The following is a 25,489-nucleotide window of genomic DNA, read 5'->3' on the forward strand; positions in this document are numbered from 1 at the left end:
AATAAAATCGCAAATGTCAAAATGTATAGAAATGTCAGAGAGATGAATTTTGCGTATTTTTTGTCTTTAAGTTGGCTGACATGAACATTTTGGTTTGGGTCTGGAATTGTTCGAACATATTTTGCTAAGGGTGAATATACACTATTATAAATGTACTCGATTTAAAAATTGGAATGTTCCAGTATTGGGTTTTACAACAAGGGATTCATTTTAATATTAAATATCTTCCTATGGGAAGTTAAAAAACCTTTCGGCTCAACTTTTCACTACCGCAGCACGAATTTCGACTCGCGGTTTGTTTTATTTGATAGATATGTGGAAATAAATAATAACTACAGCAATTTTAGAGCAGGAGACATTTATTTCTATTTTAAATAAATTTTCAAAGTTCAATTTTGTACATACATAACACCCAAAAATGGTTGATTTTGACATTTCTTTCCTGTTTTTTGTTCATTGTATAGCAATACTTGCTTTTTTTGTTGGGGATTTAAGTGCTGAAATGCGCAGAATACTTTGCACATACCCAAACTCGCACCCACCCCAAATCGAATAATGGTCCCAAGCAGGGGGTTGCATACATACATACCTAGCTGTTTAAAAGTACGGTTAAGTCCAAAAAAGAAAATATTTTTTTCTAAGACTTCAAGTTGTTATCTCGCCTAAATATTTAAAACTTGTTCTATTGAGACCCCTACTTAACTGTAAACAAAAAAATCAGAAAGAAATTCGTGCTTTTGTAATGGAAAGTCGCCCCAAAACCTTTTTTAAGAGAAATCAATGAATTTCCTTGTAAAAAGGAAGGTATGACAGGATTCATTGACCTACTAGACATGGACTGCTAGTAGCTATTTTTGCGTTGCTGTCATCTATTCCTTAACGCTACTAATAGCCTTTTCACACCTAACGAAAAACCGGGTTTTCGGCAAAAAGAAAATCAGAAAATCGTTCACACCGAACATTTACGCGTTTTCATTTGACACTTAAATTTGATTAACACCGGCTGTCAAATTTTGTATTGATGAAAAATACATTTGAGAATGAGCCACAGAACTTTTCGATATACTCTGCAATGAACTAAAGGATCTGGAAATGCAATATACAAACTTAAGCCGAATGTAGGTACTTATCAAGTTGATTTTCAGGAAGACAATCTATACGAGCTATAAAAGAACGAATGGGATCCCGTCATTGAGTGTTTTAACAAACGTTTCCATACGAGCATATAAAAAAACACCACCCACCGTCTTGGATGCTCCTAAAATAAAAATATTCAAGTACTTCCAGTGAAGTTGTTCTATATGGTATGTATTCTCTCAAGATTAAATTTTTTGAAAATTCTTGAAGTGCAAATATTTTTCTAAGTCCTAAAAATTTGTCTTTGTCGTTGACACCCTTAAGGCGATAATTTTTTCCTGTGCTGTCAAAGAAGAATTTCAACTTAAGTTCAGAGGACGGGTGAAATGGGCTCACGACATAGACCAACAAGAACTACAAGCTCGTTTGGCTGCAGCTATCCTCTTTGTTCACTCCAACTGGTCCGAACAATTCACTAAGGAGAAGCTAATTGTCTAGAAAATATGTCATAGAATCAACAAATAAAAATTCAATTTATTTAAAACATTTTCTTTTTCTTTCACAACAACTTCAATCCAAAATACTGAGCTTATGACTATTGCTTTTGTTGGCCAATTGTACTTGTATTGTGGCCGTCCGAGCGGGGCTGAGAAGATTCTGAATGATTTCGTGTAGGTCTTTACTGCCGCAGCAGAAGAGGTCAATTCCTAGTTCCAGATTCGTACCAAAATCACACTCATCCAGTGCGATCACTGAAGCTGTTATGATGGGCTGCAATTTCCCATAACTATTTCTTTGGCATTTTCCTTTGAGGACTCGCCTGGCTTGTCCAAAGCACTGACGATTTTCTTGATGTTGGCATCGTTGTCCATCAAAGGGCAATAGCCCACTATTGGAATTTTATTCACTGGAACAACGATTCCGACATTGTGGAATGTTTTGGAGTAAATTTTGCTAGGACGTTGCAACTTATCCTCCACGAGAGATTTTCTTTCATACTTATTCTTCTCCACAAATAAACTTATCGCCTTTATTATAGCTCCCGAACCCTTGTGATTGAATGGAGTTACCGGAAAGTCTTTCTCCAGGTAGTAAGTGAAAGCGTCGCGCATATTTGTGGCCACAAGTTCGAAGACGCATTCCTTGGTAGTGTCATTACGAACTATGAGCAAGTCAGTAGCCATAGTGACTTCCGATTTCTCGTTTAACAAAAAGCGTTTGAAACTCTAGAGGATCATAAAAAAGAACCGCCAGTGCCGCATATAGTCACCGGGGCTTTTATTCTCGACGTTGGAAAATTTTCACGCAATAATTCTTATTTTGTAATGAAATTGTTTAAATAATATTACTTACAACGACCAAAACTTATTTCAAAATGAGATATGTATTTGTTTTGACTGCAGCCATCAGCTGTTTTGTTTACATTAATTTGATCGCTGAATGTTTCGAAAGGTTTGTTTGTTTAGTTCAACTTTGAATTGCTACTGGTTTTCTAGAGGTTTTATATAAAACTTGAGTTTTTGATGTAGGTTTTCGGCCAAAACTTTAATTTCGCAAAAACCGGGTTTTGGGCTTATTGTGAAAAGCTTATAACCCTTTTGTAGGTTAAGTGGAAACATGGAGAAACTTTTGTACTTGATTTTTGAATTTTGTTTATTACGTCAAACTTTATAATAATAGATGTCCTTAATTTCTTTGGCAACAATAGCTTTTTGATGTCAAAAAAGAACAAAAATGGCGTTTGAAAATGAATTATTATTGTTTCCGTCAAACCTACAAGTGGATGCTGCCATATGTAGCAACATAACCTTTATATGAAATTTCCCATGATACATTCGCCGTTTTGTCCTTGATAAATCTCAAATTTATAATGCGTTTTCCCTCAATTTGTACTTAAAGTGTAGTTTATCTTTGTCAAATGTCATAAGATGTCAAAAGTGACAGTTTGTCCCAATCAAAGATATTTTCACATTCTCTATTTGAATTTTGACTTTTCATGTTCCTTCATTTTTGATTCTAAGGCCAATCACGCATCAATCCTGCTCTACTCATCTTTAAAACTGATAATGCAGATACTTCAATAAGAATTAGTCAAACTATTTTTATGAGTTGCAAGACTTTTTCAACACACTGTAGGTTTATGTCCCAACTTAATTTCGAAAATACCTGTTTCGAAATATAACAATTGTTGACGTAATGCAAGATATCTGTCAAATTCGCACTCCACCCACGGAAATAAAGTGTGTTTATCTTTCTTGTTTATATGGAAAATAACTCAATGCTGCGCATTGCAAGGGACTTTCCAAATATCCTAACAACAAAATTCATTTAAAATCCTTTTCAGTTTGCTCCCACATCCTTGTTTGTTAAGTTCACTTATTAGTTTGTGTCCTTCAACAACCACAAAACCAAAGAAAAAAAAGAAAAGTAGACAAGGAATTACAATTTGTATATTTAGCTGCATATTTTATTAAAATGGCTGAGCCAAGTGGTCAATATACCAAACTACCGCCAGGATGGGATTGTAAATTTGATCAAACTACAGGAAATTGGTAAGCTATAGTTCATTAGATTTTTATTACAAAATCCAACAAGAAAAATTCCGACGCTGGCTAATGAGGTGTTTCGTTTTTTTTTATGATACGCACATCATACTTGAGAATTCAAAATGGCGAAGTTGTGATTTTCGGCAAAATTTAAAAGACTGCCTAAAACTATGCAATGAAAAAATGTCTTGTTTAAATTTTGTAAATGAATGCGGATGCGGAAGTGTTCAAATAAAAATTTAAATTAAACTAATTCATACTGAAAGTATACTCCTGGAATTTAAGTGCTTTAGGATAAAGGATACAAAAATGAAAAACGTTCCCTGCGGCGCCTAAAATTTAGGTCGACAGCAGGATATTGCATCCTCTTGAGAGAAACACTTCTATAACAACTTCATACCAATCCCAACCAGACGAGTACCATGAAAAAAAGGATAATTACAAGATTTCTGTTCTTAGATGGTGATCTGGAGGGATTTTTCTCATATGTATGATGATGCATCCCTTAAGGACCTCATTTCAAGTCTTTTTTTTCTTCTTTTTAATAAGGACATGAATTTTATGAGATAAGGAAAATGCATACGCAATCTTTGTAGGAAGGAAAAATCCTTTTTCATGTTCCTATCTTCTCTCCTCTCTGTCTATTGCGCAGCACCTAAACGAGTCGTTTTTTAAAAGACGGTGTTTCCATGGGAGTTTTAGGGGATGGAGGGTAGTATGGTAAATGTTTTCATTCTCTCGAATCCACACAGAACACCATTTATTGTGGCTTATTAACAAAATAAAACGGAAGAGAGTGGGCAACCGCCACAATTTATGCTGAGTGTACTTATCACATTCGTGATGAATACGATGACGACAACGACCATAATACCGGGAAGAAAGACCCATGTGTGTTTTGTTTTGTTGACTGTTGGTTTTTTTTTGTATGTGTGGTTTTCCAAGTCTTTACGTCAATCAACTGTCCTTGAACGGGGGCTCTTCTTCGTGTTTTTGTTTGGAATAATGTCCTTCTATACAGCATGTCGTTGGCGCTGTCTCCATCTTCGTATCGACTAAAGTAAATGTTGAATGCATTTTTTACATGTCTATCTATGTGAACATTTTAAACAAGAGCTCTTGAGGGGATTCATGTCAAAGGAACTGAATAGGAATGTTTTGATTCATATTGACTCTTTAAAATTCTCAAAAGTCAAGCCTGAGGAGATGTTTTTAATTGAAACATTGATACATATATGAGAAACACCTGTGTAATGGTTTCGAAGCAACATTTGGTTTTTTTTATAAGCTTTAATGATTTATTATTTAGATGCCTATTTACATTTATAATTCCAGTGATTTTCAAAGGAACCGATTTCTGGGGGGATAAAACTTAAACACTATGTAGTAATGGGGTCTGCTTGGGGTATTTTTAATCCAACATTGATTTATTCCCCTAAAATAATGTTTTATACTTAAATTTTCGAAGGACTTGATTGGCATAGTGCCACGATTGTTTTAAATTTCAGACAGAGATAAAAATAATAATGGTTTCCTCCTCATAAGCAGGATGGAATCGTTAAATGTTCTTACATAAGAAAATAGAATCTAGGGAATATCCGGTATCGATTGTGTGTCAACAAAAAAGCTCGCAATAACAGGAAAATTCTGACCAAGGATTCTGTCACTCTAGGATCTCTCAAAAAACCTACAGGCAGCTGGACTGAATCCGGTGGCGAAACGCTTGAGCTTTTTGTGATTACTCATTTCCCTGGCTGCTTAGCTGATATCCGCAGTCCAGAAACAGAGACTCTTACAAAAACCCAAGTACCATCGGATATTATAACCGAAGAAAGGATAAAATGGGCCATTCACTCCTTTTCCCCGTACAAATCCCTAGAAGGAATCTTCCCTATGATGCTTCAGAAGAGCATAAACCTTATCATCCCACACCTAGCTAGCATTTTCAATAATAGTATTAAATGGGGGTATGTTCCCTTATCGTGGCGTGAGGTAAAGGTATTATTCATCCCTAAGGCTAGTAAACCTAGCCATATGGAGGCCAAAGACTATAGACCCATTAGTCTAACATCGTTTATTTTGAAAACTTTTGAAAGGCTAATTGCTATACACATCCGAAGCACCCTGAAACCGGACTGTATATAGGAAACAGCATTGCACAGTGTTGTCAGCATCATAGAAAAATCACTGAATGACAAGGAATACACCCTTGCAACGTTCTTGGATATTGAGGGAGCCTTCAATAACGTGAAGAACGAATTAGTGAAGCAAGCCTTCGACGACCACAAAGTCGAAAAGGCAATAACACAGTGGATTATGTGTATGCTCAGAAAATGACAATTTATCTCTGAGCTAGCGGAAGAAAGGGTGAGAGTAACCACATCCAGGGGCACCCCTCATGGTGAAGTTCTCTCACCGCTACTTTAGGTTCTTGTCATGAACGGCATACTCTCTAAATTGAAATCAAGTGTAGTAGGGATAATAGCCTACGCTGATGATCTTACATTACTAGCGACTGGCAAGTCCCTACCCACTATCAGTGAACAAACCGAATACGCCCTCTCGTTGGCAACCAAATGGACTAAGAACTGTGGGCTGACAGTCAATCCATCTAAAACAGAACTAATGCTATTTACTAACAGGCGCAAAATACCTGATTTTTAAATATCAATATCAATTGAAGGCTGCCCTCTTAAAATCTCTAATCACTCAAAGTATCTCGGTTTGATTTTAGATAAAAAACTGAAGTGTGGCCTGAACACCAAAGATAGATTCAGAAAGGCATTGATTGCCTTTTACTCCTGCAATAGAATTTTCGGGAAAACCTGTGGACCAAACCCTAAAGTTATCAGATGGATGTATTCGGCAATAATTAGACCACTACTAACCTATGGTAATTTGGTTTTGTGGAAAGCTTTAGAAAAGAGCACGAAACTGAAAACTTTGACAAAAATTCAAAGACTTGCGTGCACTGGTATTACGGGAACAATGAGATCCACTCCAACTGCGGGATTAGAAGTTATGCTCAATCTAATTCCCCTAAACCACCTTGTTCAAGAATCTGCGGCCAAAAGTGCCCTGAGACTTAGTCAAACTAAAGTGTGGATAAACAGTTCCATAGGACATGCCCAGATCCTTCATAAAGTTATGGGTCATAGTACTACAATAGACTATAAAATACCCGAACTTGATTTTCGTAAACTATTCCAGGCAGCCATCCCAAACAGAGAGGAATGGATAGATAATATACCATACTCCAGTGAGTCGTCAATAGCTATCTATACTGATGGCTCTAAAATGGACACTGGTGTAGGGGCAGGCTTCTATTCTGAGTCTCTCAAGTTAACCGCCCCGCTAAGGCTTCCAAACTACAGTAGCGTCTTCCAAGCGGAGGTCCTGGCAGTGACAAAAGCTGCTAAAAAGGTATCAATGTTGGCGATACCACGAGCTGATATCACCTTTTACATTGATAGCCACGTGGCAATAAAAGCGATAAAATCAAAGCTTGTTTCATGCTGCCCCGAAGAGCTTAAGGTTCTTGGCGCACAGCACAACATTAGACTTTGCTGGGTCCCAGGCCACAAGGATATACTAGATAACGAGAAAGCCGATGAATTAGCGAGATTAGGGTCAATGCTTGACGTAAGCCAAGCTCAACTAGTTATTTACCCTACCTGTTATTTAAAACAGGAAATCTCAAAAAGAATAACTATCAAGGCCGATGAAAGGTGGAACATTCTTGACACCTGCGGCACTACAAAAAAGATCTGGCCCTGTTTTAACAAACAAAGAACTGAAAGAATTATGCAGCTACACAAGGGATCACTTCGATCTCTTGAAAGCATAATCACCGGAAATAATCTGTTAGTTTATCATATGAAAAAGATGAGAATCAGTTCGAATAATCTATGCAGAGGATGCGGTGACGAGGAGGTGCATGAAGACGCTCTGCACTTTCTGTGTTACTGTCCCGCACTCTCCCATCAAAGGAAGAAACTGCTTGGCAGCTATTTCTTCGGAGATTTAGAAGAACTCTCTAGTACGCCAGGTACTAACATTCTGAACTTCGTCAAAGCCTCTAAATGGCTTGACTAACTGAACACGTAGGTTTTTCTTATTAGCTTCAGTAGCAATACTCACGGGTATCACAATGGATCTGTATTGATCTAAGTGTGACGGTAAAGACATCAACTGTCAGCCCCTCAACCTAATCTAACCTAACTTGTGATTTCAATTCAAGCAATTTAAGAGGTCAATATTGACTCGATTCAAACTAATTTATCATAAATGAAAACTTGTCAATTTCTTTAATTTAAAATTTAATAAATTTCTTTCTTCTTTTCCACAGTTACTATATAAACTACTTCACCAAAGCTATGCAGCTTGAAGATCCCCGCATCCGTTACAAACAACTACAAAATGAAAAGTGCTCAACTGAATCAATTCCGATGCAGGTAATTGACTTGGATCCATAACCTTAATCACATTAAATGTTATTATTATTATTTTTTTTTTCTTTATAAATGTGATACCTTGTTTGTGCCCTCATTATTCTAATAACTCTTCTTTGTACATACAAAAATCTTCTATCAACTCACTTATATCTTTGATGTGTGTACATATATAACATAGCCACTGCATGGTTCTCCCTACCATGTGTATCCGACAAATAATTTTCCTGCTATGCGAGCTTTCCAAGGACCCAATCCGAGTTTGTATAACATATCTGCCAGTCCTCTTTTGTCGACAAAGAGTCAACTGCAAATGGTAGGTGTTCCCTTTGTTATAATGTTGCATCAATTTATTGATTTTCAATTTAAATGTTTGATAATTCTTATTTTTTTCTTGTTATACAGGAAATGTCTCCAGTATCACATTTGAAATCATCTGCACCACAAACCCCACGTACAGGAAATATGTCACGTCGTTCAACCATTCAGGAGACATCATTCTCAAGTCAAATTGACACCGATGCTGTGGTGGCAAAAATTCAAAATATGTTTCCCACCGCTGGAGAAAATCATATCCGTTTGCTGCTTAAAAAGTAAGTTTCTATGTTTTAGTTTTGATTTAAGAAGAAACAAAAATATTTAACGTACTCACGTGCTTTGAGCTACAATTTAATGAAACATTTAACTTAATGAACTTCTTTGCCTTTTATCGCTTCCTCACGCTTTTTGACTAACCAACTACAATTAATCAATAATTGTTCTGTGTGTTTGTCCTCTTAAAAAAAAATTACAAAAACTAAAATTAACAACAACAATAATAAAACACTCAATGACACAAATGCACTCAAATGTAACAAAATTAAAAACACTTGCCTTCGATAACAAACAAAAAAAAAAAAACAAAAAAAAAAGATACTATAATCGTGAAGCGGTTGTAATAAGTGCTCTGCAGGTGGAAAAGCATCCAGTTACAATGCCAGGACCATTTGTAACACCACCATCACAACGTCATCTGTTCCACAGTAACTCTGCGTTTCAGATGACACCACCGGCTCGTCGTCCTGATATTGGGGCGGGCAGTCAATCCCGTATGTCAAGAACAGCAAGCCCAATACCGGGCGGACGATTCGGTAGTGTCCTGAGTATGCATAGCAGTCTTGGATTCGCCGGCCATGGATCACCAAAAATTGGAGAAATTCGTAATTCACCAAAGCCACATTCATCGCCCAAGATGAAGTTGAGGTCCGAATTTTTCAAAGCTTTAAATTCAGTTTTATTTTTTCTTCTAACGTCTTCGTTTTATTTTAATTTTTTTTTTCCGATAATTTACTTTCACATTGTTAAGTTGTTTTTTTAAGTTTTTCTTTTTTTTTCTAGCAAAACATTTTTGTTGTGCAATATATTTGTTTTTGGCTTTCTGTGATTTCAATGCTTTTTATGTTGGAACAAAAATTGATCTCAGGGAGAGTTTTAAAACGGTAAGACTCGCGTTAGAAATCAGAAACAAGTTAACTAAAAAAATAAATAATTGTACATACTGGTTTCCTCCAAAGCTGTAGAATTGAAATACGACATCTCAATGTTGGGAATTTTCAAATTTAGAATAAAATTCAGTGAAACCTTAATTCAATAAGTTTAATCTTTTCAGTTTAGCACACAGCATTATTTATTTAAATGTGTTTACAACTTTCGAACAAGCCTGGGGCCCTACTATGTAACTCGATTCTACAATGAAATTGCTTGAATTCGAAAAATTGGTACTATGAATCTATTTGACTACTTTTGAACCAACGAGAATTGAATAGTACAAGTAGTGAACATTTTTCCAAAAGAAACACATACAATTCAGAAAATTGCATGAAAGCTTTATTTGAATCGATAGCACGGTCCATATAATTTAATGTTTGAAGATTATTTCATGCAAATGTCGACCTTGGTTGAGCCTCAAATGGTCCATCCGCTTAGTCCAATTTTGGCATATTCTTTCCAACATTTTGGCCGGTATCTCACGAATAAATGCTTCAATGTTGTCTTCCAATGCGTCAATTCAAGCGGGCTTGTCTGTATAGACATGAGCTTTAACATAGCCCCACACAAAATAGTTTAAAGGCTTTAAATGGCACGATCTATGCAGCTAATTGACCGGTCCCGAACGTGAAATAAATCCATTGTTGAGCATGCTGTGTGTCATGTGTCAAGCTCTTGCGATTTGGGCAAAAAAAAGTTGGATAACCTTACGGTAGCGCTCACCATTCACAGTTACGTTTCGATACGCATCATCTTTGAAAAGGTACGGTCCAATGATTCCGCCAGCCCGTAAACCGCACCAAACTGTGACTTTTTCTAGATGCATTGGTAGCTCTTGCAATGCTTCTGGCTAATATTCACTCCAAAATCGACAATTTTGCTTATTTACGTACCCATTGAGACAACAATGACCTTCGTCGCTGAACACAATGCGAAATTTAACCCGAATAGCAGCTTCTAAGGATCAATTAAACTAACCATAAAATATGGAAGAAGCGCGCTATGAACTTTCTATACAGAGCACGCATTTTGATAATAAAATTCAATAATTTACAAGCGTTCTTCGTTTGTAAAATGATTCATGGTTAAATTATAGACCAAACTGAAGAAACGTGCGTCAGCTATTTAAACCAGTTTTACGCTTTATATGTACAAACCTTTTCTCACTCAGCTCCTATCTATTATTCTTCTACGTTCTATTTGATCGTTCCGTCTTCATTTCCTTGCAAATTAAACCAAATTCCAACGGTGTCCATTTTTTTTAATAAATCACACTTATTGCATTAGTCGTTGGACGACATATCAAAACACGACAAAAGGATTTGAAATTATGTATGGCGTTTAATGTCAATTGGTGTTTTTGTTTATGTGGAATGCATTCATTTAGTTACATTTGTCTTAATGCAGTTATTTTTCGTATTATGTAAGTCGTTTTGAAAACAACAACGCCTCTTAAAAAGCCAAATTTCGAAGTTCACAAAATTGCAAACGACACGGAGCTTAAATTAATCTTAAAATGTAGGTTTAATTCTTTTGTTTTTATAATTTTTATACAAAGTTTTTTTAGGGTAAAAGTTACGAGTCAAAATGAAACGCCTTGTTGAGCTGATGGAGGCAAATGAAAACCTCGCAAAATTTAAAAGAGGTGCAATCGCAAATCAAGAAACAAAGTTGGGGTGGGCGTGGGAGTCCTTGGAAAAGGAGCTAAATTGCATTGGACCACCCACACGAAATAGAAAGAAATGGCAGAAAGTAAGAAATTGTTAAACTTTTGACTAAAGAATTAAAATGCAAGAAACCTTAAGGTGGCCGCTAATATTCGGTATTGAGACAGAACTTCTCAGGAAAATTACTTTCCATCAAGTTTAAAATGTATAGAAGCTTCTTTATTGAGTCGGAAATACATTTTAAACCTGTTCCAGTAAAAATTTTGTGAGCACAACTACGAGTACTTTGAATCAGGCAAATCCATCGGGTTAGCTGTGGATCGAATCCATCGCCTCTGCAAAACTAAATCTTTCTTTCTTCGTTTTTCCTCTTGCTCCTCGTCGTCCTCACTGTTGTTCCATGAAAAATAGCTGGTCACACTATACATTCTTTTAAGAATTTGTATTTGTAAACAAAAATTTCACAAAATAACAAAAACAAAATTAAATAAATTAAAATGTTTGTGTCAAACTGTCAGCTGTTTAAGTTGATTGCATTTGGTACTTAATAGCGACGAGGAGTCTGGCGTTTAAGCCATAGACAATAGACATACCATATATGGTGTGTATATGGTTTAAGCTATGCAATACCGATTTAAAAACGACTACAAAAACGACAATTGGCGTTTTGGTAAAACAGCTATCGCAATAAGGGTGATAATTCTTGTTTTTTATTGTTTGTTTTGTTTTTAAAACTGTCAAACAACTCGATACACGTTCGAAAGTAGAAAAGTTTTTCAAAAAAAGTTGGTATAACCAGCATCCGATTTTACTTCATAAGTAGTACGATTTGAAAGTTGAATCAGAAATGAGTTTCGAATAGAATCAAAAGTAAAGTAAAGTAAGTAAGGTGCGTTTCTCCCCGATGTAATGGTTGGGCTCATCAGAAGATGACCATTACACCTTGTCTTGACGCATATGGAATCTCGATTTATTCGAGAAAGTATTCTGATGAGCCCTTTTATTTCGATTTGATTTTAAATCATATTTATCAAAATCTTAAGCTTGATTTGTGATAAAGAACTTGCAGCATTGAACGTAGGGAACCTAAATCTTTTCAAACACGATTAAGCCAATTTGGTTTTCGAGATTTCCATTTTCATGAAATTTTGATTGATTCAGACAAATCAAAAAAACCATAGAGCCAAACTGATTCTGAGTGGCCTATAGCCAAATGGCTCGTAAGTGTATGACCAACTTAAATTGTCAACCAAAAACACAATTCACTCAATCCGGCTAGAAACTTCGAAACAATTCTTTTAACTCCCAAGCTGCCAACGACTTTCAAAGGGTCAATTTCATTGAAAAGCTTCCCAAAAATAGGCAGGTTCAGACAACATAAGGGACTTCATTTGCAGTCAACTTAATTCTTTGAACGTAAATTTTGACCAGTTAGTTTTTCAAGCGTCATGAATTTCAAATTCAGAACTTTACTTCTCAAATCTCTACTTTAAGTTCATAGTACAAAAAGTACCAACAGAATTGCTCTCTTAAAACTACTCCTCAGGCAAGCTACAAGTCCACCACGATTTGTATTTTGTATTGTAAATGAATATTAGTTATTGAATTTGAAATTCATGGCACTTGAAAAACTAACTAGTTGCCTTGGTCAAAATTTACGTTCAAAGAATGAAGTTGACTGCAAATAAATTCCCTTATGTTTTTTGAACCTGCCCATTATCAACTATCATTTTGACAGAAGTAGACTTGACTTGATAGTTAGGGAGATTTTCCTTTACTAACTTTCCAGTCAACTTTCCCTAATTGGAAGGCATTTTTTTGGAAGCTGGCCAATTAGATACTAGAAACTTGCTTTACTTTTAAGTCCTTTATGTCGCCTGAACCTGCCCAATGTATGTATGTTTAACATTAAAATTAAAAAGAAAATATAATTATAGAATTAGTTGATATAAAAGTACATTTATATAAAATTCAAAAATATTACAAAAACATGAACAAAACAAACAAAAAACACGTGTTAAATAGAATGGTAAATTATTATTGGGCATTGTTGTTTGTATACTTTCGTTTCCATTTTTCTAAACAAAATGTTAAATTTAATTATTAATTAAGTGAAATTAACAAAATAATATTAATTTACTCAGATCTGTTTGTTGAAAGGAATTTATTTATAATCAGTTAAATACTAACGTTATTTAAAATCTAAAAACTTAAACTAGACTGTTGAAAAATATTAATTTGCAATTTATACCTTTTATATTATATCATTTCGTGAATTGATACAAGAGTAAAATTTATTATAGATGTCATTTAATTGATTTAAGGGGCTATGTACACCATAGTTTGATCTGCTAATGTCTTTTAAGTAGTATTCACATGAGCGCGACTAACGAACGACGAATGAATTACAAAATGTGAGTTTAAATACGTTTTATTTCTATTTGATTTACGATACATATAATTTTACTTTTCAATATAATATATTAATAAATTTAAGAAAACAAATTTATTCGTCGCGAAAATTATAGTTGATACGAACTGTCAAACTTTATTCGCGTTCCACATTATCCACACCCGCAACGAATAAAATAATCGCGCGTACCTAACCTAAAAAATCATTCTTGTTTTGGTTTCGGTGGTGAATGGTGTTCGGCAGTGGCTTCATTCGCGACGAATTAAAAACTCTCATGCGAAAGAAACGTCAAAATCGACGAATATTCGTTCATTCGTTGGTCGTTGGTCGTGCTCATGTGAATAGTGCTTTAATGTCATCAGCATATATTAGGACAGACGAATTTTGTATGATCGAAACAAAGTCATTTATAAATAAAACAAATAGAATAGGACCAAGGTGACTTCCCTCGGGGACACCAGAATTCACGACAAATGAACTTGAACACTCATGACTAAATTTAACACTATAACGTCTATTTTGCAAATATGAGGAGATCCAGTTTATGAAACAGTCGTTAAAACCTTGCTGTGATAATTTTAAAAGTAATGTTTTATGACAAAATTTGTCAAAGGCCTTGCTGAAATCAGTAAAGATACAATCTACTTGTTCAGGTTTTTCAAAAACATCTAAACAAAAGGACGTATAGTTAAACAGATTAGTAACACTTGAACGCTTTTTAAAATAACCATGCTGGTTCTCACAGATAATTGAACTCTGTTCGAAAGCAGACCCTTAGGTAGCTTCTCGTAATTTGCTTAAACTCGTGCAGGCTGTCTGGGAAAGTGAAACTTAACCAAGGGACTTTAAGGATGGAGTTATTGTAAAGTTACCAAAGAAAGGAAACCTCAAAACTGTAATAACTGGCGCAATATCACAGTTCTGTCCGTTTTTCCGAAGTTAATGGCAACTATTATTCTCGAGAGGATTAAGTCCAGAATCGAGTCTACCCTCAATAGGCACCAAGTGGGGTTTCGCAGTGGCTGACCGTGCGTCGACCACATCAACACCTTGCGAATCATACTTGAACAATCATCTGAGTACCAATCATCGCTGTTTCTAATGTTTGTGGATTTTGAGGAGGCGTTTGATTGGGTCAATCGTGAATACATCTGGAGATCGCTTATTGCGCGAGGAATCACTGAGAAAATTGTCGCTGTATTAAAGAATCGTACAACAACGCATGGTGTTTTGCGTTGCACAATGGACAGCTTTCCGACTCCTTTAATGTGCGTCAAGGAGTGAGACAAGGAGATGTCTTGTCACCAATTCTGTTTTTCCAGGCGATTGACGATGTGATGACAGACACGGTGGTCACAAATGAAAGACACGGTATCCAATTGAGTCTGTTTGACAATCTTAGCCACATAGATTATGCTGACGATATGTGTCTCATGGCAAACAACACGGCAGGCTTAAATAAGATGTGTCATTCGCTGCAATTGAATGGAGAGGCGACTGGCTTAAGGATTAACACAAATAAGACCAAAGTAATGACCACGGGCCAAAGCACACAAGTTATTCTAAGGCAGGGGAACATAGAGGAAGTGGAGCAGTTTAATTATCTTTGAAGTTTTATAGCTCTTGATGGAGGAACGGACCTGGATGTTAACAGTAGAATAAACAAAGCCCATAGTGCATTTGCAATCCTTTCTCCTGTGTGAAACTCTAGCAAAATATCGCTACGCCCCAAGTTGAAACTCTTCGAATCCAACGTCAAATCAGTGCTGTTATATGCTTTTGAAACATGGAAATACTCTGCCAATATCTCTAGAAGACTACAAGCTTTCGTTAACCGTTGTTTGCGCTCTATTCTGAAGATCCGGTGGCCGCAAACCATTTCTAACGTTGAGCTGTGGAATAGGACCGGACAGAGAAAATTGGATAAGCCATACACTGAGGAAACCGGACGACGATATAGCAAAACTATCCGTCCAATGGAATCCCCAGGGTAATAGACGCGTTGGAAGACCAAAGACGACTTGGAGGTCATCAGTTTTGAAGGAGGCTTGGTCTCTAGGTATCCAATCGTGGCCACAGCTGAGGTCAGTTCCGGTAAATCGGGATAGGCCGGACAAAATATATCTTCCAGATAAAAGAAAACAGCGAGTTGCTTAAAGACGTGTTGAAAGGAACACATAACGGGTGTGCTAAATACGCATCACATTTCTTAAAAATGGATGATGGTACACCGTCGGGATCAGGACTAAAACAATCGTCAATTTGTAGGATAATATTAAGGACAGTATCTTCCCTTATAACGGAATTGATAGAATTTAAGGGAGGGACATTTATAACAGTGGTAGATGTGTTAGGAAAACTAAAAGTATTATAATCTACAAAAGCATCTTTGAAATAGTTTGCTAATATGTTCGCAATTATTCTCGGCAATCTACTATTTGATGTCAAATCAGTCATTAAGTTCGGGTACCCACATGTTTTCTTCTTACGATTAACGAATTTCCAAAAACTTTCAGGATTATTTTTAAGGTTTAATTCAATTTTCCGAATGTAGTCATCATATAGGATTTTAGAGTAATCAGTGAAAAGTTGTTTTATTATGATGAACGTCCTATAATCATCATCAGTTCTTGTTTGATTGTACTTTATCCAAGCTTTGTTCCTTTTGTTTTTTAAGTTTTCAACGTGAGAATCAAATCATGGTGGAACACTCAAGTTATTTCGAGTTTTTTTAAATGGAATCATTTTGTAGAAACGGTCAAACAGAGTTAAATAAAAAATGTTACACACATCTTCAATATTTAAGTTATAAAATAAGTGATTCCAATTGATCCTACATAATATGTTAAAAAGGTTTTCAAAATTACACCTGCTAAAGTTGAATTCTAGTTTGTTGTTAGTAGACATAATATGAGGTGAAGCCAATGTTTAAATTAAGTGCTATGTCCAATGCAAGAAGGATGATGGCGATCTTCGTCCACAATTTTGGCAGCAGAAGAAATCACAGCTGCTTCAGAACATATGGTTTTGGAGAAAAATACCAGATGGAGTGTTTTTCCAAAACGGTTCTTCACACCGTTGAGTTGACTTAAGCCGCATGAAGACATACCATCTGTTAATAAAAACTCGTTTAATGATGACGCGTTTATTGGAACGTAGAAGTTATTGTCCTCAATTTGAATCCAATTGAGATTGGGTAAATTTAAATTACCAACAACCAGCACTTCGTCTTCAGGCTCCAAAATGATATAAATACTTTCCATTCCATTTACTTTTTGGTAGTAGATTAATACATTTTAAGCTGCTTTGACGGTGGCTTAGCGTTGTCTGATACTGACGAGAAGGGTTGTTCGACTTATTCATAAATTCATGAACTATTACTTCTTTAGGCTAAAACGATGGTGAATTTAAAACATGGAACATTGAGTCAGGTGCAAGTATTTAAAAGGACGAATACTTAGTATGGTTACGATGTAAAATGTTCTTAACATTTAACGTAAATGGGGAACCCAGATTTTCATTTGCATTTGTAGACGATGCAAGTTTAGAAAGAAAGTTTAGGAATCTCTAATATTTAAATTGAACATAAGTGAAAGTTTATGCAGGAAACAAACATTTTAGGATATTTTAATTTCCTTCCAGCAAACAGTTCTTAGGCCCATTTGCTGTTGGACTTGTTTATTTAAATTTCTTTTCAGCAAATGAGCCTAATTCTTTTAAGTCAATAAATAAATAAGAACCATATTTTTATAAATCATCACCAAACTAAAGCATTCCATTGAAAAAATAAAAATTTTATGTTCACATGTTTTACCGCCTTTTTAATTAATAATATTCTTCTGTTATTCAAAGAAGCAACCTTAAGATTATACATCTTATCGAGGTAGTTGAACAAACTACCAAAACAGCTGGAAGCTTGGTTTTAATCTTATCCATCAACTTTCTCAATAAGCTAGTGCTAATCTTAAGGCCAACTCTTTGGTTATGTTTATGTTGTATTATCTTTCTTTTTGTATTGTATAAAAGTAGAATATCGATATTTCACCATAATTATTATTTTATTCAATTGAAATTGTTTGAGTATGCTTTATTTTCTGTGTTAATTTGTTTTTATTTTCAAAATCAAAACGCATGCAATTACCCATAAACTAAAACAAAAATCATAAATTACTTAGTTTTTAACCACAAATTCTTTTAGATACATGAAGAATATCTTCCCTAAGGCCGATGAGACTTTACTTCTGGACATTCTTGCCAACTCTGACAATAATGTCCAAAAAGCCTCTGAAACACTTATTGCGATGGGCTATGTTAAACGGGATGTTGCTCCGCCACCAAAACTCACAAATCGTGGTGAAGGAAAACCCGTCAATATGGAAGGTGAAGAGTGTAATAAAATAATACCCCTTCGCCCAAAAGTCTACACAGAAGAGGAAAAGAAACAAAGTATGTGTAGCTATGATTTCTGAATTTACCAAAAATTAACTAAACCGTCTTTTTATTTCTTAAAATTTTCAGTGAAAATTCGACTTCAAGAAAAATTCAATGACATTGCCGAGCGAATAATTTCCATGGCTTTGGAGAGTGTGAATTATTCCGAGGACAGAGCTACACAAATTTTACAAATCGTACACGATGAGGATGAATGTCGTGCCAAAAAAGAAGCCGATGCATTGCAATGTGCATTGGAGGATGATTTATGTGTTGACGAAACACAACCTGGAAGTAGCAAGTTAGTTATTGAAGCCATAGTTTATCATTTTATCTTGTTCCTTTGACGTTGATGCAACAAAAAAAAATATAAATATATTAAAAATTTTGTTTTTGTACGTTTTGAGCTGTTGTACCACAAAATTTTTACAACTTCATCACATTTCATACAGAAAAAAAATATTTCTTCTTCTTTTTATGCGCATTTTTATATGCAAATAAGAGTGTCTTATACCCCCCTTATACCCCTATATGTTCGTTTCTTTTTTTTTGTTTAATGTGCTTAGGGAAGGAGGTTAAAGCTTCAAAAGAAAAACAAATGGAAATATTTTATCATCTCTCCAAAAACATTATATTTATTTTAAGTTGTCAACTTTTATAATATCTGAAGCTCAAAATTCTCTTTTTGATTATTTTTTGTATTTGTTTGTTTTAAGAATTGGAAGAATTTTGTTTAAATCAATTCTATTTATTATTATGTTTTATTTCATTTCTAAAAAAATAGCTTACAAGTACCAACAGCAATTTCAACATCCATCTCCAATAAATCAGCTCAAATTGATAATTTGAATTTAAGTAGTGAACAAATCATCCCTGTTCCCATCATAACCCTTCCAACACCATCGCCAACAAAAACTTCAACAACAACAACAACCAACGATGTCGAAAATTCCAACGCCAAGGATAATCATCGTAAAAACTCAAAAGTCCACATCAAGAAGTACTACAACGAAACTATTATTCCTTCTCAATTTTTATCATCATGTCACATATCATCTAAAACATCACCATCATCATTATTTCCTAAACTAACATCAAAACCATCATCATTTTTAAAAAAATTACTATCAAAATCATCAACATCCGAAGAATATAATAATAATAAAACACCAACAGATGGCACTGCATTGAAATGGCAAACAAAATCTGATCAAATGTCTCGTTGTAAAAACGTTGAATCTTTGAAGTATGAAATACATAACGGTTTAGCTGTGTCTCTTTTTTTATTGTATTTATTTTTTTTTCTTTTGAATACCTACTCGAATTTTTAATAATATTTTGGTTGTTATTATTTGTGTGCCGTTTATGCGTGTGATTTGTTTAATTTTATGGAATAATTGTCTTATTTTTTTTCTTTCTAACTTCTATGTAACCTTTTCATACTTTTCATAATATCCATTAATCCATTCTTTTGACTAAATTGGAAATTGTTGGGTTATATACATACATATATATAATGCATGTGTAGTTGTTTTTATAGTTTTTTTTTTTGTTAAATATAAAATACTTATTCGATTTGCAGTTGGTAAGAAAAATTAGAGAGATTTATAAAAATTCTGCTAGCTTCAAAAACGAACTATAGTTTTTTTCAAATAATTTATGGTGAGCATTTGTTCCTAAATCATAAAAGAAGGTAGATGAAAATTGTCCCAAAACTAAAAAAACTAACTGTTGACTACAATTAAATTATAATTTATCATTATACATCATTAAAAAAGTTTAAAGCAATACTCTGAAACATATCCCTATTCATTTGAAGGTCGACTTCTTACTTACTTAAGGTGGCGCTACAGTCCGGGGCGGACCTGGGCCTCAACCAACAAGCGTCTCCAGCCAGCTCGGTCCCTAGCTAGCTGTCTCCAGTTTCGTACGCCAAGTTGGTTGAGGTCCTCTCCCACCTGCGTGCGCCACCTGAGTCGTGGTCCTCTACTGCGCCGTCCCTCGGGATTGGATTCGAATACCTTCCGGGATGGAGCGTTGATGTCCATCCGCTCTACATGACCTAGCCATCTAAGCCGTTGGACTTTAATTCTGCTAACTAGGTCAGTGTCGCTGTACAGCCCGTACAGTTCGTCGTTATAACTTCTCCTCCATTCTCCATCTATGCGTACGGGACCAAAAATCACCCGAAGAATTTTTCTCTCGAAGCATCCTAAGACGCTCTCATCTTTCTTTGACAGGGTCCAGGCCTCAGCGCCATAAATGAGAACCGGGATGATGAGTGTCTTATAGATGGTGATTTTACATGCTCGAGAGAGGACTTTACTTCTCAATTGCCTTCTAAGTCCAAAGAAGCAGCGATTTGCAAGAGTTATTCTTCGTTTGATTTCAGCGCTGGTGTCGTTGTCTGCATTAATAGCGGTGCCTAGGTAGACAAAGTCCTTAACTACCTCAAAGTTATAGCTGTCCATGGTGACGTTTTGTCCAAGACGTCGTCGTTCAGTGTCCTTTTTTGATGACAGCATATACTTGGTCTTGCCCTTATTGACCACTAAACCCATCTTCTTCGCTTCCGTTGCAATGCTCAAAAACGCTCCACTGACATCACGCTTTGATCTTCCAATTATGTCAATATCATCTGCGTATCCGAGTAATTGGATGGATTTTTGAAAGATTGTGCCTCTAGTGTTGACGGTTGAGTTTTGCACAATTCTTTCCAGTACGATGTTGAAGAAGTCACATGACAGTGCATCGCCTTGTCTAAAACCTTTTTTGACATCAAATGCATCGGTAAGATCTTTTCCGACCTTGATAGAGCAGCGTGCATTCTCCATCGTCATTCTGCACAAACGGATAAGTTTGACAGGGATGCCAAAACTAGACATTGCTCGGTAGAGCTCTTCCCTATAGATGCTGTCATACGCGGCTTTAAAATCGATAAAGAGATGGTGGGTATCGATTTGAAGCTCCTGGGTTTTTTCCAAGATCTGCCGTAGTGTGAATATTTGGTCGATAGTGGACTTTCCTGGTCTAAAGCCACACTGATAAGGACCAATCAGGTTGTTGACGAATGGCTTCAGACGTTCACATAATACGGCAGAGAGGATCTTATACGCAATGTTAAGGAGACTGATGCCTCTGTAGTTGGCGCAGTTTAGAGGGTCTCCTTTCTTATGTATCGGGCACACTATGCTGAGATTCCACTCATCGGGCATGCTTTCTTCCGACCATATTTTGCAGATGAGTTGGTGCATGCTCCCTACCAAGTCATCGCCTGCTGCTTTGAATAGTTCGGCGGTGATGCCGTCAGCTCCAGCAGCTTTGTTTGACTTAAGTTTAGATATAGCTATCTTCACTTCGTCATGGTCGGGTAGGCGGAATTGTTGATCTGCGTCGCCGCTTCTCATGCTCTCTTTTTTTCCGCCTAAGAAGCCGGTGTTCCTCTCTCCTCTTCTGCTCGTAGAGCTCGCGAGCAGCTCTAGTCCTTTTGTGCAGCGCCGTTTTGTATGCCTCTTGTTTCGCTGCGTGAGCTTGCCGGCATTCGTCGTCAAACTAGGGATTTCGCTGTGGCGGCCGTGTGAAACCTAGCACTTCAGAGGCGGCATCTCTGATGGCTGCAAGGCAATGTTGCCACTGATTTTCAACGCTTAATGCAGGAAGCATAGGACTCCTTAGGAGGTTATTAGAGACTCGATCGGAAAAGGACATGGCAGTCTCTTGCGATAGTAGCCGTCTAACGTCGAATCTTCTCACAGTACTTCCTTGTTTTGGCTTGGATCGGGATATCCGTAGCCGTACCTTGGCTACAACGAGGTAGTGGTCCGAGTCAATGTTGGCCTCTCGGAATGTTCGGATATCCTGGATACTGGAGAAGTGTCGTGCGTCGATCGCAATGTGGTCGATCTGGTTGACGGTTGATTGATCCATGTCCCCTTGTGGATATTAAGATGCGTGAACTGCGTACTAGCTACCAGAACGTCTCGCCCCGCAGCGCAATCGACCAGCCTGAATCCGTTGTCGGAGGTAGTGTCGTGCAGGCTGTATCTCCCGATTATGCCACCAAAGATGTCTTCTCTTCCTAGCTTGGCATTAAAATCTCCTAAGACAATTTTAATGTCATAGCCAGGGCACTGCTCATATGTCTTGTCCAAGAGCTCGAAGAATATGTCTTTGGTGTCTTCACCTTTCTCCTCTGTTGTGGCATGCGCGCATATTAGGCTTATGTTGGCGAATTTAAGCTTGATGCGGATTGTCGTGATGCGCTCGCTCACACTGTTGAAACTCAAGACTTTTTGCCTGAGCCTAGTTCCAACAACAAATCCACACCCAAATAGACGCTGTCTTTGTTCTCGGTAGCAGTCGCCGTAGTATATATCGCAGTCTTTTAGTTTGCGTTTGCCCGGTCCATCCCATCGCACTTCTTGGATGGCTGTAATATCTGCCTTGCAGCAGTTTAGGGCTTCCGCTAATTGTTCGGCTGCACGTGGTCTGTTAAGGGACCTAACATTCCACGTACATATCCGAAGTTCGTTGTCCTTATTTCGTTTGCGTGGGTTGTCAACAGTGAATCCGTCCGTATCCGAGGCTTGTTGTTGCTTCGAAACTATGATGTTTTTACGTGGCCAGGAAGTCACCCCGACGGCACAACCCCCAACCTGGTGGGCCAGATCCTTAGTATAACTCCAAGGAAGGGGAGCCGGATGAACCGCTCCGTATAGGCCTGGGCTCCGAATATGTCGAAGAAGCCCTATAAGGTGTTCACTAAGTAGTTCGACCTTACTGGAACTGTAGACGCCACCGTTGATTCTATCTCGAGAATTCGTCCGCTGCCGCCTGGATAAGGAGAGGTGCCTTAGTGAGAGTAGGAGTTGATAGACAGAGGTGGGTTTTGAGAAAAACCTGTGGACGCTTGTGTCCTCTTGAATGCACATGTCTACCATTTGAACATCAAAAGGTCGACTTCACTATGAATTAAATTAAAAAGAGACAAATTACGAGTTATGGGTTCATTAAGTCCATAGTTCGTCCTGTGACTAGAAATCAAAAAGAGAACGTCCCTATTTCTTAGATGTCTCTCAGGAACATAAAAAGATATATATAGTAAGTCCAGAGATTTTATTTTACCATTGAGTATGTCCTTGATAAAAAGAACCCAAAGGGTTTCTCTACGGCTTTTTAAAGATTTTAAAGCTATCAGTCCGCACCTAGAGCCAAAATTGGGAAAACCATCTGACCACCTGAAATTCCTTAAAGCAAAGCGCGTGAATCTTCTTTGAATATTTTCGATCCTGTCTGAAGAATTTTGATATCATTGACACACGTAGACCTCAAGGGTCCATTGTGATACCACTAATGAGGTTACTCATGGGAGAGTAATGAATTTAAACAAACCATTTTGTGCTTTTAATAAAGTTAGAGAGACGTTTTGTGTCAATATTTGCCAGTTCACTGGTATTATCGAAGAAGGGATTACCGAGAAAGTAATTCCTTCTAATGGAGAGTGCTGGACATGTACATAGAAGGTGTTGGACTGTTTCCTCTTCCTCCTCGTCCATGCAGCTTCTACAGAAGTCATTTGTGTAGACCCCTAGCCTCAGAGCATGTCTACCTATGAGGCAGTGTCCCGTTATTACTCCAATTGTAGAGCTTATACTTTGTCTGCTTAGTGATATCAAGCCTTTTGACCGTTTTAAGTCAATACTTGGCCATATTTGCTTGGTTGCCAGGCAGGTGGTACTTTGTGACCATCTAGTATTTGTTGTTTCTAAAGCATATTGCTTGAGAAGATATTTGCATGTAGCAAGTGGTGTTCCTATGTTATGTTTTTGTCTAACATAAGGCAGAAGTGTTCCGTTTTTGGCGAGCTCATCGGCTTTGCAATTTCCCGGAATGTCTCTGTGGCCCGGCACCCAAATGAGGTGAATGTTAAACTGTTCCGTCATCTCCTTCAGAGATGATTGACAATCGTGGACTGTTCGAGAGTTTGTGGAGACAGACGCGAGAGATTTAAGAGCGGCTTGGCTGTCCGAGAAGATTCGTATATCCTTACAAGATATAACGTTTTCTTTGAGCCAGGATAGTGCTTCTTTAATCGCCATTACTTCTGCCTGGAATACACTACATTGATTGGGAAGTCTATAGGATAGACTGAGATTCAGTTGTTCTGAAAAGATACCACTTCCAACTCCGTGATCGGTCTTTGAACCGTCAGTGTAGAAGTGTACCGCATCGTCTTCCAGGGGTCCCTCTTCTTCCCAGGAGGATCTTGAAGGGATGGACACATGGAATCTTTTACCAAATACCATTTTTGGGGTGGTATAGTCTAAGCGATCTGGGATAGATCTGAAATTGTCTAGAATGGTTGTATGTCCAGTATTGTTACTGGTCCATTGAGAGGTGGCTCTAAGCCTTGCACATGAGTTGGCAGCCACCTTTTTAGAGAAGATGTCAAGTGGTGTTAGGTTTAAAAGCACTTCCAGTGCTGCGGTTGGTGTTGTGCGAAGTGCTCCTGTGATGCACATACCTGCTGACCGCTGGACTTTAATGAGTTTATTTAGATTTACTGTTGGATTTTAATTTAAAGTCTATAACTTTCAGTAAATAAAATATAACAAGTTGAACGTTATAAAAATGGCACGTCCAGCCAGTAGCTTTATTAAAAAACAGAATGAGCAAAAGAAAAATAATAGTTCAAAAATAAGAAAGATCTTTGTGTGACAAAGATGTGAATATAATACGTGACAGAGATAAAAGGATATAAACTATACAACCCGTGTTGCCAATGGTCGTTTCATATCTGGTACCAACATTTACCATCTTATCCAGTGCGGTCCACCATACGACGGCTCCATAAATGAGTATCGGCCTGATTACCGAAGTGTATAGCCAGTGGGTTATTTTTGGGGAGAAGCCCCATTTTGATCCTATGGCCTTTTTACAAGTAAAAAGCGCTACAGTAGCCTTTTTGACTCTTTCATCAATATTTGCCTTCCAATTTAGTTTTTTGTCTAAAATGAGGCCCAAATATTTAGCTTGGTCGGAAAAGCTTAATGGTATTCCTTTAATCTTTGGTGGGCTAATCTGAGGAATTTTATATCTTCTCGAGAAGAGTATTAATTCTGTTTTGTGTGGGTTGACGTCCAATCCACATTGATTAGCCCATTTAGTTAGCATGTTTAGGGCATTTTGTAGGAGTTCCGAGAGAACTTGGGGGTGCTTCCCAGATACGGATATCGCAACGTCATCAGCGTAGGCAATCACCTTGAAACCTTCTGTTTCCAATGTTGTAAGTAAGTCGTTTACTACCATGTTCCATAAAAGAGGCGAAAGGACTCCACCTTGGGGAGTGCCTCGATTCACCGATCTGGTGGTAGTAAA

At 37.0% G+C, this 25,489-nt stretch overlaps 1 protein-coding gene across 3 annotated transcripts in view; it reads left to right on the forward strand.

Moving 5' to 3' along the window:
* The first annotated feature begins 3,292 nt into the window (after positions 1-3,292).
* Positions 3,293-25,489, forward strand: part of LOC129944349 (uncharacterized) — a 30,723-nt gene continuing 8,526 nt past the window's right edge. Inside the window, exons 1-8 of one of the 3 annotated variants that reach the window (XM_056053711.1) lie at positions 3,293-3,629; positions 7,972-8,077; positions 8,256-8,390; positions 8,480-8,667; positions 8,987-9,316; positions 17,880-18,127; positions 18,200-18,413; positions 18,897-19,112. In XM_056053711.1, coding sequence (XP_055909686.1) covers positions 3,553-3,629; positions 7,972-8,077; positions 8,256-8,390; positions 8,480-8,667; positions 8,987-9,316; positions 17,880-18,127; positions 18,200-18,413; positions 18,897-19,112 — 1,514 coding nt within the window. In that variant the 5' untranslated portion in view covers positions 3,293-3,552. The remainder of the gene's footprint in view (positions 3,630-7,971; positions 8,078-8,255; positions 8,391-8,479; positions 8,668-8,986; positions 9,317-17,879; positions 18,128-18,199; positions 18,414-18,896; positions 19,113-25,489) is intronic. The other 2 variants (XM_056053712.1, XM_056053713.1) reach the window with 2 other exon arrangements.

The sequence above is a fragment of the Eupeodes corollae genome, chromosome 2, assembly GCF_945859685.1.
Source record: "Eupeodes corollae chromosome 2, idEupCoro1.1, whole genome shotgun sequence".
NCBI lineage: Eukaryota > Metazoa > Arthropoda > Insecta > Diptera > Syrphidae > Eupeodes > Eupeodes corollae.